The sequence below is a fragment of the Phytophthora ramorum genome (assembly GCF_020800215.1).
Source record: "Phytophthora ramorum isolate Pr-102 chromosome Unknown Phyram_PR-102_s0006, whole genome shotgun sequence".
NCBI lineage: Eukaryota > Oomycota > Peronosporomycetes > Peronosporales > Peronosporaceae > Phytophthora > Phytophthora ramorum.
The window spans coordinates 782,207-799,387 of NW_027150652.1; the positions used below are offsets into that span (position 1 = coordinate 782,207).

General features: G+C 55.1%; 7 protein-coding genes across 7 annotated transcripts; 5 read left to right on the forward strand and 2 right to left on the reverse strand.

The window, feature by feature from the left end:
• Nucleotides 1-75: 75 nt before the first annotated feature.
• Nucleotides 76-2,143, forward strand: KRP23_7065 (E3 ubiquitin-protein ligase TOM1-like; the record flags this gene model as incomplete). The annotated part of the gene is made up of 4 exons (XM_067892334.1): nucleotides 76-212; nucleotides 297-338; nucleotides 425-580; nucleotides 664-2,143. The coding sequence occupies 4 exons, from the start codon at nucleotides 76-78 to the stop codon at nucleotides 2,141-2,143; spliced, it is 1,815 nt and encodes a 604-aa protein (XP_067744224.1).
• Nucleotides 2,144-2,655: 512 nt separating this feature from the next.
• KRP23_7066 (E3 ubiquitin-protein ligase TOM1-like) lies at nucleotides 2,656-4,686 on the forward strand (the record flags this gene model as incomplete). The annotated part of the gene is made up of 1 exon (XM_067892335.1): nucleotides 2,656-4,686. The coding sequence occupies one exon, from the start codon at nucleotides 2,656-2,658 to the stop codon at nucleotides 4,684-4,686; it is 2,031 nt and encodes a 676-aa protein (XP_067744225.1).
• A 1,110-nt stretch (nucleotides 4,687-5,796) lies between these two features.
• On the forward strand, nucleotides 5,797-8,024 carry KRP23_7067 (E3 ubiquitin-protein ligase Itchy-like protein; the record flags this gene model as incomplete). Its single annotated transcript, XM_067892336.1, has 3 exons — nucleotides 5,797-5,927; nucleotides 6,045-6,077; nucleotides 6,137-8,024. The coding sequence occupies 3 exons, from the start codon at nucleotides 5,797-5,799 to the stop codon at nucleotides 8,022-8,024; spliced, it is 2,052 nt and encodes a 683-aa protein (XP_067744226.1).
• Nucleotides 8,025-8,350: 326 nt separating this feature from the next.
• On the forward strand, nucleotides 8,351-10,576 carry KRP23_7068 (E3 ubiquitin-protein ligase Itchy-like protein; the record flags this gene model as incomplete). Its single annotated transcript, XM_067892337.1, has 2 exons — nucleotides 8,351-8,481; nucleotides 8,539-10,576. The coding sequence occupies 2 exons, from the start codon at nucleotides 8,351-8,353 to the stop codon at nucleotides 10,574-10,576; spliced, it is 2,169 nt and encodes a 722-aa protein (XP_067744227.1).
• A 618-nt stretch (nucleotides 10,577-11,194) lies between these two features.
• On the reverse strand, nucleotides 11,195-12,622 carry KRP23_7069 (uncharacterized protein; the record flags this gene model as incomplete). Its single annotated transcript, XM_067892338.1, has 6 exons — nucleotides 11,195-11,233; nucleotides 11,290-11,408; nucleotides 11,493-11,721; nucleotides 11,790-11,986; nucleotides 12,048-12,148; nucleotides 12,213-12,622. 6 exons carry the CDS (start codon nucleotides 12,620-12,622, stop codon nucleotides 11,195-11,197), a joined length of 1,095 nt encoding a protein of 364 aa, XP_067744228.1.
• Nucleotides 12,623-12,716: 94 nt separating this feature from the next.
• Nucleotides 12,717-14,862, reverse strand: KRP23_7070 (NADPH-dependent diflavin oxidoreductase 1; the record flags this gene model as incomplete). The annotated part of the gene is made up of 5 exons (XM_067892339.1): nucleotides 12,717-12,956; nucleotides 13,033-13,116; nucleotides 13,183-13,488; nucleotides 13,567-13,770; nucleotides 13,843-14,862. 5 exons carry the CDS (start codon nucleotides 14,860-14,862, stop codon nucleotides 12,717-12,719), a joined length of 1,854 nt encoding a protein of 617 aa, XP_067744229.1.
• Nucleotides 14,863-15,621: 759 nt separating this feature from the next.
• On the forward strand, nucleotides 15,622-17,157 carry KRP23_7071 (Glutarate-semialdehyde dehydrogenase; the record flags this gene model as incomplete). Its single annotated transcript, XM_067892340.1, has 1 exon — nucleotides 15,622-17,157. The coding sequence occupies one exon, from the start codon at nucleotides 15,622-15,624 to the stop codon at nucleotides 17,155-17,157; it is 1,536 nt and encodes a 511-aa protein (XP_067744230.1).
• Nucleotides 17,158-17,181: the final 24 nt, after the last annotated feature.

Here is a 17,181-nt window from a genome sequence, read left to right on the forward strand (position 1 = left end):
AGTTCCCCTCGAATTAATGACTATCATCGACATCAATGATTGTGCTCAATTTGAAGAAGGCGAAAAGCTCCGAAGATGGCGGACGTGATCGTGGTGCTCATCGTGGCCTCCCAGGTGGCACTATACCTTATCGTCGCCTACATCTTCCGCAAACTGCAGCGCAAGTACCGCGAGCGCAGCTACAGCGAGTTGCAGCAGGCATTGATCGCCAGGTAGGCGGCGGATTCCTCGTTGTTGTTGTTTTTTTATTTTTTATATTTTGAGGTGTTGACGCTGTGATAATGTGGCTTCTGCAGAGATGATGCGACCGGAGAGCATCGCATTGATGTTGCAACGTTGTACGTAGGATATGGGGGGCTGACGGAGGTCGGTTGGGGTGTTGAGGACACGCTGCTGACTGAGACGGGGTGGCGGTTGCTTGCAGGGACGCAGAGGAGGAGGCAGTACGATGCATAGTGTGTGCATTCGCAAACACACAGAGGTTCAGGTTCTGCGTGCTTTGCGGGGAGAAGCTCAAGCTGTCACCGACAGAGAGATCTCGGGCAAGAAGCCCTCTTACCGCTCGACAAGTGCGGGCAAAGTGCGTTGTTGGTTGGTCTTTTGTTGTGTATGCTTTGATCCGCAGGCTGACTTCTTATTTTATTATATGGTGATGTGTGCTAGGCGTCGAACAGAATGGCAACGCAAGCTTGACTGCACCGGAAAGGCCTGTTGGTATCGGAATGCGGAGGCGTCTCAAAACTGCTCCCAGTATCCTGGATATGTTGCTGTGTTCAAGGAAGGGGGTGGCAAAGATGGCAGAGAGATGGAGACTGAGGTGGACGTGATACCGGACGGAGAGCCTGGTTCAGTAACTAGGAAGCTGGAACACGAAACGAAGCTGATGAAAATACAGACTGTGGCTGCCGACGAAGCCGACGCACTAGCATTCGCGACGGGGCCACCTTCGTCCAGAAATGTCGACGTCAAGGGCCTGCTCAATTTGTCAAGAGAAGACTTCCCAACCAAGTTCGCACATTTTGTGGCCTGTACTTCTACGCTGATTGTCCCACCTCAACTGGAAGTGCTGAAGCTGTTTCTACGTCGTGAACACGTTGTCGAGGAGTCCATGGAGTACTTGTGCTGTATGGATGACAATGATACCCATTCGGTGGTGCGAATTGATTTTGCTGCAGAGACTGCTGTAGATGCTGGGGGGGTGCACCGCGAATGGTTCGCGCTCGTGACGGAGCTGGTTATTGACCCGTCTCTGGGGGTTTTCACCTGCACGAACCATGCGGCCCAGACGTATTTCTTCAACGTAAATTCGAGGCAGGCGATCGGTGAGGAGCATCTAGCGTACTTTTTCGCAGTTGGACGTCTTGTTGGCCGTGCGCTATTAGAGGGCGAAGTGGTGGGCTTCCACTTTGCACCAGCGCTATTGAAGCTCATTCTCGGTATTCCGTTCACTTTTCGCGACTACGGGGATTTGGATCCGGTGACGTACAAAAGTCTTCTGTGGATGTTGGAACACGATGGTGCCGCGACGCTCGGACTAGATTTCACGACAACGCGCAGAGATGCAAGTGGAACCATGGTGACGGTGGATTTGGTGTCAAACGGTGGCGAGATCCCGGTGACCGATGAAAACAAGCACGAATTCGCAGAATGGTGGCTCCACTACCATTTTCTAGAAAGCGTTTCAAGCCAGCTGTACGTGTTTTTGAAAGGCTTGTACCAAGTGATTCCGCGGCAGATCCTCATGCTCTTTGACGTGGAAGAGTTCGACTATGTGCTATGCGGTTGCGACTCCATCGACGTTACGGACTGGGAGGCACACACGAGGTGCTCCAAGAACTTGACGGGGACGCGAGTGCTTCGGTGGTTCTGGGAGCTGGTGCGGGACATGAACCTGGAGTGCCGGCGTCGCCTGCTGCAGTTTGCAACGGGGTGCTCGCGAGTCCCGATCGGTGGCTTCCGACACCTGACGAGCCACGACGGTCAGATCTGCCCGTTCACGTTGAAGGGCGTGCACTCCCCTTACATTCGAAGCCACGCATGCTTCAACCGGTTGGACGTGCCGTTGGCATCATCGCGAGCGGAGCTCAAGGAGGTGCTACACGCTACGCTCAACACCGAGACGTACGGGTTCACGACGGCGTAGGAAGTCGGCAGCGTGGAGTATCCAAAGACCTAAATATCGACTGCAAATTATGAGCGGCGTGTCTTGCCGTCATCGTGGAGGACAGTGGAGATGCATTGTCACAACGGCCTGTTTTCCTCACGGAATGCAAGTGCAGGTCGCCTGCAGATGTCCGACCATTGACCAAGAGGCCAATGACCGATTGCACGCGTCGGATCGCCGATCCAGACGTCACAAGTGCTGGCAGGAACAACGGCAGCCAGTGACTTGACCGCATGGTTTGAAGCAGAGCCATCGGGTGCGCACCAACGTTGGTACATTGCCGTTAGGGGAAACCGGTGACGGAACATGCAAGCCCCGTCAACATGTCGCTGTGAGTGGATTGTCACTATTTCGAGGGGATTCGTCGCCGTAATCTAGTGTGCATAAACGCGACTTAGCAATACTGAAACCAAGTGAAAAATACGGATCCCTCAGCGAAGGTCATTCTGCGTGTGACTGACTTGAACCGCAGCACTTGAAGACTCGCCGCGATGGACAACGAGCGGTCCACGGAGGCGTCGATGCTGTACCAGGGCGTGGGCATGCTGCTGCTGTGCATCATCTTCTTCGTGGTGTGGCTCATGGCGTGTCGTCGCAACCGCCACCTGCTGGACATGGAGGTGCCGCTGCTGTCGGGCGAGTCGGTCGACCACCGAATCGACGCTGCCACGCGAGAAGCCGAGGCGGGCTACAGCGTGTGCGCCAGCTGCGCGTTCGAGAACTTCAAGCGCTTCGAGTACTGCGTGCTGTGCGGCGACAAGCTGCCGTCGCTGTCCTTCGCCACGGCCGACGACGAGAGCGACGACGAGCAGCTCAAGCCGGAGGACACTTGCAGCAGCAGAGGAGGAGCCATCAACATGGCCATGAGCGCGACCCACCTGCTGTCGCCACGTCCGAGGAAAATGTCGTCGCTGAGTCGCCAGCAGCGGCGTGCGCGCAGCCGACGAGAGTGGACGAGGAAATTGGACGTGGAAGGGAATCTCTTCTGGTACCGCAGTGGAGGCGGAGGCCACGTGCCTGCGAACAGCGACGTGGACACACTCTTGCCGGGGTATACACTGAGTTTCAAGCTCCCGGAGGAAGTGGAACAGCAGGAACTGGCCGAAGAGCAAGAGCAGGAGAGGACTAAAGAGCAGGAGGAACAGGAAACCATGACGGAGACGGAGCCAGTGCCGAGTCTGGCTGTGGAGCAACCGCAGAGTGAGAAGGAAAATGCAGACGACAAGCCCATGCTGCCGACGGACGTGGAGCTGGAGCTGGTGGAGGCGAGCGTCTCGGACCCGGCTGACTTCGCGACCGGGAAGTCGACGCTCGCCGATGCTGGGGCTGAGCGACGCAAGGAGGTTGTTTCTTTGGCGACTAGCGACTTTCCTTCAAAGTACGCGCACTTTGTGGTCAGCACGGCCTCGCTGATCGTGCCTGCAGAAGTGGAGTTTTTGAAGTTGTCTGTCCACCGCGAGTACATGCTGGAAGAGTCGATGGACCACATGTACTGCATTCAGCCGAAGAACTTGCGCTCCTTCATGCGCATCAATTTCCTGGATGAAAGCGGCGTGGATGCTGGCGGGGTGCACCGCGAATGGTTTATGCTGGTGAACGAGCTGCTGGCTTCGCCGACGCTTCGACTCTTTACATGCACCAACAAGGCCGACCAGAGCTACTTTCTCAATCCGCAATCCCGGTCTGAGGTAGGCGAGGACCACCTAGCTTACTATTTTGCCACAGGTCGACTGATTGGTCGGGCTCTGCTGGAAGGCGGCATCTGGGGCTTTCATCTCGCACTGCCGTTGCTGAAGGTGATCTTGGGTATGCCAGTGACGTTTGCCGACATGGAGTATCTCGACCCAGAGGCGTACCGCAGTCTCCGATGGCTGATGGACAACGACGGCGTGGACGACCTCGGACTTGACTTTAGTCTAACCGAGCAGGTAAACGAAACCGAGAAAATCGTGGTGGATCTTATCCCCAATGGACGGGATATTGCTGTCACGGATGCCAACAAGCGCGAGTACCTGGACCGGCGTTTCCGCTACGTGCTCTTCGAGAGTGTGGCGGACCAACTGCATGCATTCCTGAAGGGTCTGTACGAGGTTATTCCTCGCGAGATGCTTTTGATTTTTGACCCAGAAGAATTCGACTACTTGCTGTGTGGATCCCCCGAAGTGGACGTAACGGACTGGGAGACTCACACCGTATTGTCTCCTAACCTTGAGGGCGTCAGCGTAACTCGCTGGTTCTGGGAGATTGTTCGCCAAATGCCGAACGAGTACCGTCGACGCCTGCTGCTGTTCGCGACAGGATCTGCCTGTGTCCCTCTGTCGGGTTTCCGGGGTCTTACCAGCTACGATGGTCGCCTGTGCCCGTTCAACCTCAAGGGTGTGCCCTACCGCTCGACGCAGTACATCTCGAGTCACGCATGCTTCAATCGTCTGGATCTGCCGCTGTACCACAGCAAGAAGGAGTTGAAGAGTATGCTGTACGCGACGCTGGACACGGACCTCACGGGCTTCACGACGGCATAACCCCAGCTCGGCGTCGTCCAGCGCCGCTGCATGCCGACTAACGTGTATCTACGAGCTGATGGTGGGGATAATCGAACCCCCCAATAGCAATCCTATTGTAAAACAAGCGTTTGCAGTGCGCATGTGGTACGAGCTGCAACTAACGTGAATAATTTTGAGATTATCGTGACATGTTTTGGTATCCACGATTCTTCCGCTTTGCATGATATCATCGTGCAGGCACGTACTACTAGTAGTGCTTGACACAAGTTGTTCCGAAGCATTACCCTCATTTCGTCCTGAATAATAAGCGCGGCGACCCGGCTCCTCGATGCTGTACTTTCACTTAGAATCGCCTGTACTGAAGCTGGTTTTGGGTTACCCTCTCAGCTTTGCCACTTACGACCCCGAGGTTTATCGCAATTTGTGTCGGCGGCTGGAGAACGTAGATACAAAGGAGACCAGCTCGTCCCGAAGTCCAACAATACATGGAGCGCAAGTGGCAGTACTTACTGGAGGAAGCGTCACGTCTTCTTCGTGGAATGTACGAAATCATTCCTCGCGACTTGCTTGGACCCGGAAGAATTTGACTTCCGCTGTGTGGCTCGACGTGAACGACTACTCGAACTTGTTGCACCACGTCGCTGCTCTGTGAGCTGGCGCGTGGAATACCCAACGAGTATGACGCCGATTGCTGCAGTTTTCAACGGGTTCGTCCTGTGGATACCGCTCGGTGGCTGCGGTGCACTACGATAGATGGCTGTGTGCATTTTCGCTGAGAGGGCGATAAGTACATCGACAGTCACGCGTGCTTCAACCGGTTAAATAGTGCGTTGGCTACACGTAAGGGACCTTTTCGCCAGTGCATTTTGCTTTGGAGATTTCTGTCACTGTACACAACAGCCACAACCGCAAACTGACGCGGTCTGAAAACTTTGATTCGATACCTTCTACTGTAAAACCACAAATCAATTTGTACCCCACTAATTCACTGTGTAAGGTGAACACTTCTGTGTTTCATCATAATTTTGATCGGCATCTGATCGAAGTGTGCAATGCACCTGTTCCAGCGTGACACAGTGTCACTGACACTCTCCAACTTCTCGCCCTTCTCAAGGACGCCACCGAGTGATGTCTGTGGGCGTGACCATCGGTGTGGCGTGTGGGATCGCCCTGCTCTTCGCACTCTTCTTCGCGTGGCTGGCACGACGTTCGTTCAAGAAGTTCGAGCGCGAGGTGGAGCTGAATACGCCACTCATCGAGTACGTGCACATGCAGTTGACCATAACGGAGGCTAGAGGCTATCTGCTTTCGTCCGGGTATTCTGCGTGTGGTTGCTGTATCTAACGGCTATCTGCTGTCCATTTGGTTGGGTGCAGCTCCGATGATCGACGTCTGGATGCGGCACTAAGGTTTGTCTCCGTTCAATTAAAGGGAGGCTGGCAGAGCTGACGCTATATTGTGTGTGAAGAGATGCGGAGGAAGGGTTCATCGTGTGCGACTTCTGTGCGTTTGAGAACTTCAAGCGTGTCCGCTTTTGCACGCTTTGTGGCGAGCCGATTGTGGAGAAGGCACCTTTCTCGTGCCGCTCGCCGTCGCGCAACAAGGGCGAGAGGAGAAGGTTGACGAGAATGTTGTCGACTTTCAAGCGACATACGGGAACGCAGACGACCTCGTCCACTGCACTTTCGATATCCTCGAAGCAAGCCACTCGCCGCCGTGTACGGGCACAGAGACGCAAGGAGTGGACACGCAAACTTGATGTCGAAGGACGCCCATATTGGTTTCGTGACAGCCACAATGTTGGGGCTGATACACCTGCAACAGGCTTTGTTGTTGAGTTCAAGCCTGCAAACAGTCGAATTGCCGTGGACGGAAAATCACCTGAAGCTCATGCTTCAACGAGCCGGAGTAGCTCAGAACCAGATCCCGAACTAGAACACACCGAGGGAAACAAAGAATATGCGGCAAATCGAGCAATGTCGCCAAGACCTATGGTCAGATCGGTTGCGGAGTGCGCTGCAAGCTTGGTAAACTACGCACAGGAGATGCACTCTGTGTTCACATCAGCAGCTGACGCTGATATGGATGCCACAAGACTTCCTCTCACTCTGCCGAACAGTCCAATTCGTACAGCATTGGGAACCGATACTGTCCTAGGCAATGCATCACCACCACCCCTGGCAATGGCGCTCGCTAGTAAAGATTTTCCCTCCAAGTATGCACATTTCGTCATGGCTGCTTCAGCCCTACTGGTTCCAGCTGAAAGAGAGCATCTACGGCTCAACGTTGAGCGTGCCAGCGTGTTCAAAGACTCGATGGAGTCCCTCGCTATCATCCCGCTCCAGAATGCTCGTTCTGTAGTGCGCATAAACTTCCTCGATGAGAACGGTGTGGACGCTGGGGGTCTTCAACGTGAGTGGTTTGTGATGCTCAATGAGGCGCTTGTGGATCCAGTACGTGGGCTCTTTGTTTGTGCTAACAAGCGTGATCAGACATACTACATGAGCCCCTGCTCGGATATGGAACTACTTCCTAACCAGCTGCTAAATCTCTTCGCGGCTGGTCGTCTCTTGGGACGTGCACTCCTGGAGGGCTCTATGCTGTGCTTCCACTTGGCCTCGCCGTTTTTGAAGCTGATCCTGGGCTACCCGTTAAGTTTTGAAGATTTGGAGGACTTGGACCCAGAGGTGTACAGCAATTTGCGTTGGTTACTGGAGAACGACAATGTCGATGCGCTAGATCTCGATTTCACCGTGACTACCAAGGATGGAGATAGCTATCGCGATATCGAGCTCGTGCCTGGCGGCAGTGCCATTCCCGTCACCGATTCCAACAAGCGCGAGTTCGTGGAGCTCAAGTGGCAATACCTGCTTGTGGAAAGTGTGGCCCCTCAACTGCAAGTCTTCTTGCAGGGCCTGTACGAAATCGTCCCTCGCGAACTTCTCCTGCTATTCGACCCGGAAGAGTTCGACTTCCTGCTGTGCGGCTCCGACGAGATCGACGTAGATGACTGGGAGCGCAACACAAAGTATTCGGAAGACCTTCACCACCACCGCTCACTCAAGTGGTTCTGGGAGCTAGTGCGAGAGATGCCAAATGAGTATCGTCGTCGGCTGCTGCAGTTTTCAACTGGTTCATCGCGCGTTCCTCTCGGAGGGTTCAGTGCGTTGACGAGCTACGATGGTCGTCTGTGCCCGTTTACACTGAAGGCCGTGTCGCTGATTGGTGACGGGTTCATTCACAGCCACGCTTGTTTCAATCGTTTGGACCTGCCACTGCACGTTGTTCGCGACGAGTTGAAGGCTGTGCTGTACGCGGTGCTGGAGACCGAGGTGTACGGGTTTACAACCGATTAGTGAAGTTTATTGGGTGCAGACTAGAGTGATATTAAGTAAGTGAGTGCGATATACATTGCCCTGTGCCTTCCTAGCTCCTGCCATGTAGCAACATCCTGTTGATCAGCACGGTCGGCGTTCGGTGTACGGTGCCCGCAGCTCAACACTCATCTGCTGTACCGCTACCTGGACACAACAGTACTCCTCAAAAGTCTCTCCTCTCCTCTTTATTCATTTCTTATAATCTATCTAAACTATACCCATGACAAACACTTTTGCATCTACCAGTTCGGTAATCGATCGCAGATGCTTGACGCACGCCACACTCAGATTCATCCGGAGACGACATGCAGGCCGTGGTGGGCTTCCTCGCTGTGCTGGCAGTCATCGCGCTGCTCTTCTGCTGCTTGTCGCTGTTAGCGAGACGCGCCTACATCCGTCGCCAGCGGTCGCTGGAGCTGCACGCGCCGCTGCTCAAGTGCGTCGTTGCTCTTCCGTTGAGGCCCCAGTTACACTAACTTTGCAATTGCTGCAGCTCTGACGATCGACGACTGGACGCGGCATTGAGAGACGCGGAGGAGGGATTCAACGTTTGCGCAGTCTGCAGCTTCGAGAACTTCAGACGTGTCAAGTTCTGCACCGTGTGCGGACAGGCGCTCGCGGACGACGAACAGCAAAACGGAGACAAGAAGGCACCGAGACTATCGTTCTTGCCGCTGTTCAAGCGAGAGAGTCGCGTGCAGTTGGTCACGGCTACGCCGACGCACCAAACGACTCGACGTCGACTACGGGCACAGCGACGCAAAGAGTGGACGAGGAAAGTGGACGTTGAAGGACGCACGTTCTGGTTCCGTGATGGACGATGGACGGACACGCGATTCACGGGATTTGTTGTCAAGTTCCTGTCTACTTGTGGTGAGTCCAATGGGATTGATGCTTTGCCATTGCTTCAACAAGGAGCGACGACGTGTGAAGGTGATAAAGAATCCGTGTCGGAAGAGCTATCAACTGTCCTTCTTAGAGATAATGGTTCACCACTGCTACCGGCTGCACCATCACGAATTGCCTTTGACAATACGGAAACGGCATCTTCTGTTGGAACGGATGCGGCCGAACCCGAACCAGAACACGAACTGGCTGCAGCAGAGAACGCGAATACGCTTGGACCGGACAGCATACGAGAGCAGGAACCATTGCTCGGATCTGTGGAAGAATGCATTACCAACTTGGTACACAATTCCCAAGCAACGCACACAGTACTCACGACAGCCTCTGACACCACTGTGGACGCTTCGAAACTGCCCCTGGAAATTGAGATTGGACCTCGAAGCGCAGAATTAAATGCGCCAAATAGCAGCTTACGTGAGACCACAACGACATCGCCGCCGCCGAGCGAGACTATAGCTCTCGCAAGCAAAGACTTCCCCTCGAAGTATGCGCATTTCGTTACCGCCACGTCAACACTCTTGGTTCCAGCGGAGAGAGAGCATTTGAGGCTTAATGTGGAGCGTGCCAATGTGTTCGAGGACTCTATGGAGTCCCTCGCCATTATCCCCTTACGAAACCTCCACTCTGTGCTTCGGATTAATTTCCTGGATGAAAGTGGAGTGGATGCGGGAGGACTTCATCGCGAGTGGTTCGTGATGCTGAACGAGATGCTCGTGGATCCTGCTCGCGGTCTCTTTGTATATGCCAACAAAAATGAGCAAGCCTACTTTTTGAGCCCCTGCTCAAACATGGATCTTTTGCCGGATCGACTCCTGCATTTGTATGCGGCCGGCCGTCTCCTGGGTCGCGCACTGCTCGAAGGTTCTATGCTGTGCTTCCACTTGGTTTCACCTCTCCTCAAGCTGATTCTGGGCTACCCGTTAAGTTTTGAAGATTTGGAGGACTTGGACCCAGAGGTGTACAGCAATTTGCGTTGGTTACTGGAGAACGACAATGTCGATGCGCTAGATCTCGATTTCACCGTGACTACCAAGGATGGAGATAGCTATCGCGATATCGAGCTCGTGCCTGGCGGCAGTGCCATTCCCGTCACCGATTCCAACAAGCGCGAGTTCGTGGAGCTCAAGTGGCAATACCTGCTTGTGGAAAGTGTGGCCCCTCAACTGCAAGTCTTCTTGCAGGGCCTGTACGAAATCGTCCCTCGCGAACTTCTCCTGCTATTCGACCCGGAAGAGTTCGACTTCCTGCTGTGCGGCTCCGACGAGATCGACGTAGATGACTGGGAGCGCAACACAAAGTATTCGGAAGACCTTCACCACCACCGCTCACTCAAGTGGTTCTGGGAGCTAGTGCGAGAGATGCCAAATGAGTATCGTCGTCGGCTGCTGCAGTTTTCAACTGGTTCATCGCGCGTTCCTCTCGGAGGGTTCAGTGCGTTGACGAGCTACGATGGTCGTCTGTGCCCGTTTACACTGAAGGCCGTGTCGCTGATTGGTGACGGGTTCATTCACAGCCACGCTTGTTTCAATCGTTTGGACCTGCCACTGCACGTTGTTCGCGACGAGTTGAAGGCTGTGCTGTACGCGGTGCTGGAGACCGAGGTGTACGGCTTCACCACTGACTGATGTTGTATCGACCAAATATGCCGGGCCATGCACTATGTAGTGCCTTCCTAATAAATTGATCATTATTTTCACGCGACTGATCAGATGGAGCTCCTGGACCAGTGGATGGAAGCCGTTGGAGACAACGATGTTTGTGCTCTTGCCATTCTTTATACCGACAATCCGACACTGCTGGACGAACGGCATCCTCACACGGGTCGCACAGCTCTGCAGTATGCATGCGCTTGGGATGCACACGATGTTGCCAGCTACCTTCTTCAGTAAGTGTTCGTACGATGAACTTGTCTCGGACAGATTTACTAACTAGAGCTATCAATATACGCTAGCCATGGAGCAGGAGTTCTTGTGACGGATGCCGATGGGAATTCAGTTCTACATATTGCAACTGCATCCAACGCGCTAATTTCCCTGCAGCTGATACTGCGCCACCTTCGCCAATCGTCATACCTCGACGAAGTATGGACTCGGTCACTGATCAACCAACGTAATCGCTTCGGATATACTGCAGTGCTGATCGCTGGAGAAGAAGGATTCGCAGACTGCTGTGCTGCACTGATTGGCGAGGGCGCGGATACTGCATTGCCACTCCTACAAGTGCCTTACCCCACTGCAACCGACCTAGCACTCCGCAATAATCATCACGATGTCGTCGATGTTCTGCGTCGGCATGGAACTAAGAGATAATTCCGTCGCAACTACTTGCTTGCATTTACCTTGAAGTAGGTTTGCTGCAAATGGGGATCCAACTTTGCCAAAGCTGGTTCAAGTACGACTTGCACACCTTCACCCTGCAAAACCAGCGTGGCAACACGCTCTGCAAACTCGCGCTCCCCTAAAGTAAATGCAAAGTGCGTAAGAAAATACATGTACAGTCAATAGATGACTCACTGGTGCAGACAATGAATTGCAATCTCACATGGTTGCAAAAGGCCTGTCGTGAACAACTCGACTACATACGCACGAGCGAGAGCTTCTGATTTGTTCGCCAGCATGGATGCCAACCACGGCGAGAACGTCCAGTACCGAATGGGCTTGTACATTACCCAGTCACGCACGATTTTCATAAGATCCTCCATCATTCCTCGGAGTTGTGGAGGTTCCTGCGCAGGCCACTCGCACATAACCAGCATCAACACCACAACTTCCTGCAAATGACATCATTTCTTTGATAAGAATCATTTCACCAACAAAAAGAGTCATCATGCAAGCTTACCCGGACATCTTTACTTTCAAGTACTTCAAAACAGCTTTGCAGGTCATTGAGAAATTTTCGGTACGTTTCGGGGTTGGCAGCCGCACGAGCATCCACTGCATTTCGTTGCAACGTTTTCGCCATAGCCTTTAGCTGAAGCGTGCGTGGTGATAGTGCGTAACTCTTTAGTGGAGGCACCAGGATCCAGCCAGAAAGCACTTCATTTGCACGAACGCGTCAGTATCACTCATTGCACCACATTGCGACAGAGACAATTACCTTGCACACGAATGCGCTTGCAAGCCTCACTCATTCGACGAGCAATGGCTAGCATCGAGTCTGCGCGTGGGGCTCCAGTAACCCTCTCCGTTAGCAACGTACTACCAGCACATCAAAAAACAAAATAAGGATCTCTCACTCACACCGCGCCACTAGCAAAGTCACCTGTTAGAGTGCTCTTCCAGCTCGTCAGCCGACGAGTCTTCGTGTCTGCTTTGGAGCTCCTGGAGCACAGCCACCAGCAGTTCCGACCGCGTCGGATGCGTCGCCATGTACGGGCTCTGCAGAATGGACTGCAGCAAGTGGACGCTTGCATGGCGTAGGGCGTCGGCTGTCAGAGCCCCATCCAAAGGCAGCGTCGGCAGCGTCGCCACGGGGAACCACCGACGGATGTGCGATTCGATGCCCTCCCTGCCATCCACCACATCTTCCGCTACTTGAGCCCACTGCAGAGCTCTCTGAAGGGATTCGAGGTTCCACTCGTGCAGCTCAGGCGTCTGCGTGAGGTTGGCGAGCCTCACGAACGTGCGCACATGCTGCGCCTGCTCCAGTTCCTGCGCGGTGTCCATGGACATGGTCTGTGTGTTTTTAGCGAATCATAAAAGGTGAAGTGCACCGAGATGGCCAAGCAGTCTACTGAATTGGTTTGATCTAGCCTGCATGAGGTTTCTACGACCAAGATTCGACGACGTAGCGCTTCTTGCGAGCCAACGTCTTCATCACCTTCTCGGCGGTTGGCAGGGGGATCTTCCCGACTGAGCGAACGATGTCACGCAGTACTTCGTACACGTCGTTCGGCATTCGTTTCGCGGATCCAGCAATGTAGATGCATCCCTCGCCGTTCATGATGAAGTCGAAGATGGCATCCTTGTTCTCGGCCAGTCGTGTCTGCACGTAGATTTTATGGTCCTGCAAGTACGACGGAGATACGATTAGTTTGATCAGCTTTCCGGGTTTACGAGAATAGTTGAACGGTAGTGAGCACCTGATCACGAGAGAATGCGGTGTGTAGCTCGGTGAGATCACCCGAAGTCACAAGCCCACGCAGCTCGTCTCCGTAAAGGAAGTCCTACATCGCAACAATCGATTCGTTAAATGGGTGAGGGACTTTTAGCACACGAAGTCGCGTTCTCACCTTGTGTTCATGACGGCACCCGAAGTAGAGGAAGGTTGACCCGGAGCCAGTACTGGCAACAGTTTGCTTACGCAGGAATTGGCGCTCCTGCACAATCGCGCGCATGCTAGCGAGTCCTGTCCCCGGGCCGATGAGAAGCACATCGCGCTCTAAGCTGGGGGGTTCAAAGAGACCCCTCTTGATCCACATTGGCACAAGTTTTTGCTCCTTCGACGGATCCAGCGACTGGAAGAATGATGAGCAAATTCCGCTACGGCGGCGCTTGTACGGTGTCAGGAAGTCGACGATGGCCACCGTCAAGTGCACCTAGTATAACATTACAAAATGGACACCCGATAAGTATGACGCAAACGATGATCGAAGGAATCCTATCGAACAACTTACGCGTCCAGGGTGGAGCAGAGCCGACGATGAAATGGAGTACGAACGGGGTTGCTGACGAGGGATGAGCTGCAACAGGATCGTCAAAGGCACGTTCACGCTCGGGAAGTCCGTTAGCACTTCGGCGTACGTCTTCTTCTCACGAATACAGTAGTCATAGAGCAGATCTACACCATCGGCTGAGGCCAGCTCCTCGAGCTTTTCTTTCTGCATCACCCAGATTTACACAAAGTTAGAATCTTCAAGCACACGCTATGCGGGGTAAACGAGATGCCTTACCTCCTCTTCATTTGTAGCAAACAGAGACAGCCTCTCGAAGAAACTCCGGCGCGGGATCTCCAGGATCGCCAAGTACTTTGCGAACACATCACGGACAGTGATCGGGGATGGCAGGTCGAACTGCTTCGAGCCATCAGCAGCGTTAATCGAGATGACCGTCTCTCCATCCATGTTTGTATACTTGAGCATCTTGTCCACTCCCGTGACGTTCTCAGGGTATATCACCGCAATATCACCAGCTCTGAACGGGGCCCCAGCCCCTCCCCCACCACTCGAGTCACTGTGAATATCAAACTCCAAGTGCCTCACATCCTGCTCCCAGTCACCTGCTGTGACCCGCTTGTTCACCACGACAGGAGCCAAATAAATGCCCTTCTCCCTCCCCACCACGGTGCGCGGTGGCGCATAAAAGTTGGACTCATCAGTTCTCGGCGACAAAAGTCGAGCTGCCTCCACCTCTTCAGCTCCAGCCTCATGCACCGTGACAGCGTAGAGAGGCTCGACCGGTTTCGGTGAGTCGTCGATTGGGACTCCTTCCAGCAGCGGATGCAATTGCAGCACCGCCGCCCAGAGCTTCTCCAGCCACGGGTTCAGCGCCCCGAAGTATCCATAGGCGTGCTGGTCGTCCCCGAGACCTCGGTCAATGAGCTCCGACGCCCCCAACTGCAGCAGTCGAGCCTGCAGCTTCCGCGCCACAGCATTGTACTTGGCGTAACTAGAGTCGCCCAGTCCGAAGACGGCGACGCGGACGCCCGAGAGCCACTGCAGCCCCAGCGTCTTGCGCAACAGGCTGCGCCATGCGTTGCGCATGTTCTCGGGTGCCTCGCCGTCGCCTGTCGTGGACACCACGAATACGACGGTGGAACACTGCGGCAGCAGCCGCGAGACGGGGAACGCGTCCATGGGCGAGATCTGCGTGTCCAGCAGCTGCCGGTTGAAGGCTCGTTGCTGCACGAACTCGGCCACGTCCTGCGCCGTGCCGGTCTCGCTGCCGTACAGTACCAGCAAGCGAGGCATCATCTTTGAATTAAGAACTGAAAAATACGCAAAATCCCATTTATGGGTCGTTTTCGGCATTTCGAAAAACGGCCCAAACTCCCATTTCTTACGACTGAAGAAGCTTCCTGAGCCTGATGGCCATTCTTGCTCATACTTGCTCTTCGTATCGATCCTAGAGAAGATGCTGCGACTTTCGACGAATGGTATCTGCATGATAGCTGGTACATTGGATCTCAATCGTGGAGTACACGTTCTCGTTCACTTCGCTGATCTCGAGTCTTTTCAGCAGTCTGCGAAGACATCATCGCGTAGTCTGCTCATGGCGGTGGCGCCAGTTTACGAGATGCCAATTGCGGCTCGGCAGTCGATCGTTGCTGCACGGTTCCGGCGGTAGGACTCCTACCGTAGAAGGCTCCGTTTAACATATGCAACGGTGCCAACCAAGCGCCTATCGTGGCCTGCTGCTGCCGCCCGACGAATGCCAAGAAGTTCCGCAGCTCGAGCTCGAGCGCCAGCCAGCCAGCCTCACACACCAACCAGTCAGCAGGGCGCCGATGCGCAATGGCCGCTCAGGGCGCGGGCGGGTCTGTACGCTCGCAGTTCTCGAGTGGGTAAGACAACCGAACAGAGGCGGCGCATTTGGGAGCGTACGCGTTGCTGACGTACCCCATACAAACGCCAAGTAGTGGTCCTGGCGGTCGAAGCACTGCTTCCGCAACGGCTCACTTCCGAACTTGCACCGTCGAGCCCAAACCGCGCCCGCTCGCCCTTCATTCCGCCATGCTGTCGTCCAAGATCCACCGCTCCGTGCTGCCATCGGCTTCGTTGGCCACGCGCCGCTTCTTCCACGCCGAGGTGCACAACAAGGAGCTGATCCAGTCGGCGGGCTTCATCAACGGCAAGTGGGTCGAGGCGCACTCCAACAAGCACTTCGCCGTGATGGACCCGTCCACCGATAAGGAGATCGCGCGCGTGGCCAACATGGGTCGCGTCGAGACCCATGAGGCCATCGCGGCGGCGCTGGCGGCCCAGAAAAAGTGGCGCAAGACCACGCCCGCCGCGCGCTCCGTGCTGCTCAAAAAGTGGCACGCCGCCATCGTGGCCAACACGGAGGACCTGGCCGTCATCGCCTCCGTGGAAAGCGGCAAGCCACTGCCCGAGGCCAAGGGCGAGGTGGCCTACGCTGCTGGCTTCATTGACTTCTACGCGCATGAGATCATGCACTCGGGCGGCTTCCTGCCGTCCACATCGGCGCCCGACCACAAGATCCTGGCTATCAAGGAGCCCGTGGGTGTCTGTGGGATCGTCACGCCCTGGAACTTCCCGCTGGCCATGATCACCCGCAAGCTGGGGCCCTGTTTGGCTGCAGGGTGCACGGCAGTGGTCAAGCCTGCTGCGGAGACGCCACTGTCGGCGCTGGCGCTGGCCAAGCTGGCGGAGGACGTCGGCATTCCCGCCGGAGTCATCAACGTGGTGCCGTCGCCCAATGACAAGGCGGCCGAGGTCGGTGGAGCGCTCACCAGCAGCCACGACGTCCGCAAGATCTCGTTTACCGGCTCTACTCGCGTCGGCAAGCTGCTGATGGAGCAATCTGCCGAGACGGTAAAACGCGTGTCGCTGGAGCTCGGCGGCAACGCGCCGTTCATTGTGTTCGAAGATGCCGACGTTGACAAGGCCCTGGACGGCCTTATGGCCTCCAAGTTCCGCAACACCGGCCAGACGTGCGTGTGCAGCAACCGCATCTTCATCCATGCGAGCATCTACGACGAGTTCGCGGCCAAGCTGGTGGAGCGCGTCAAGAAGCTCAAAATGGGCCCGCCGCGCGAAGAAGGCGTGAACCTCGGCCCGCTGATTGGCCCCAACGCCTTCCTCAAGACCTCGGAGCTCGTGGAGGATGCTGTCACGAACGGCGCGACGGCTCTCGTTGGCGGCAAGCGCAGTGACATCGGCCGCAACTTCTACGAGGCTACGGTGCTCGCCCACGTTGACGACACCATGCGCGTCTGGAGCGAGGAGATCTTCGGACCCGTTGTACCGCTGTTCAAGTTTTCTACTGAAGAGGACGTGATCGAGATGGCCAACGGCACGGAGGCCGGCTTGGCCGGGTACTTCTTCTCGCAGGACCTGTCTCGCACTTGGCGCGTTGCTGCTGCGCTAGACTGCGGTATGATCGGTGTGAACACGGGCGTGATTTCGAACGTGCAGGCTCCGTTTGGCGGCGTGAAGCAGTCTGGCCTCGGTCGTGAAGGTTCGTTCATGGGCTTGGACGAGTATCAGGAGACGAAGATGGTCTGCATGGGCGGCCTGGAGGCATAAGTTTCCATTGCCAGATTGTTTTGA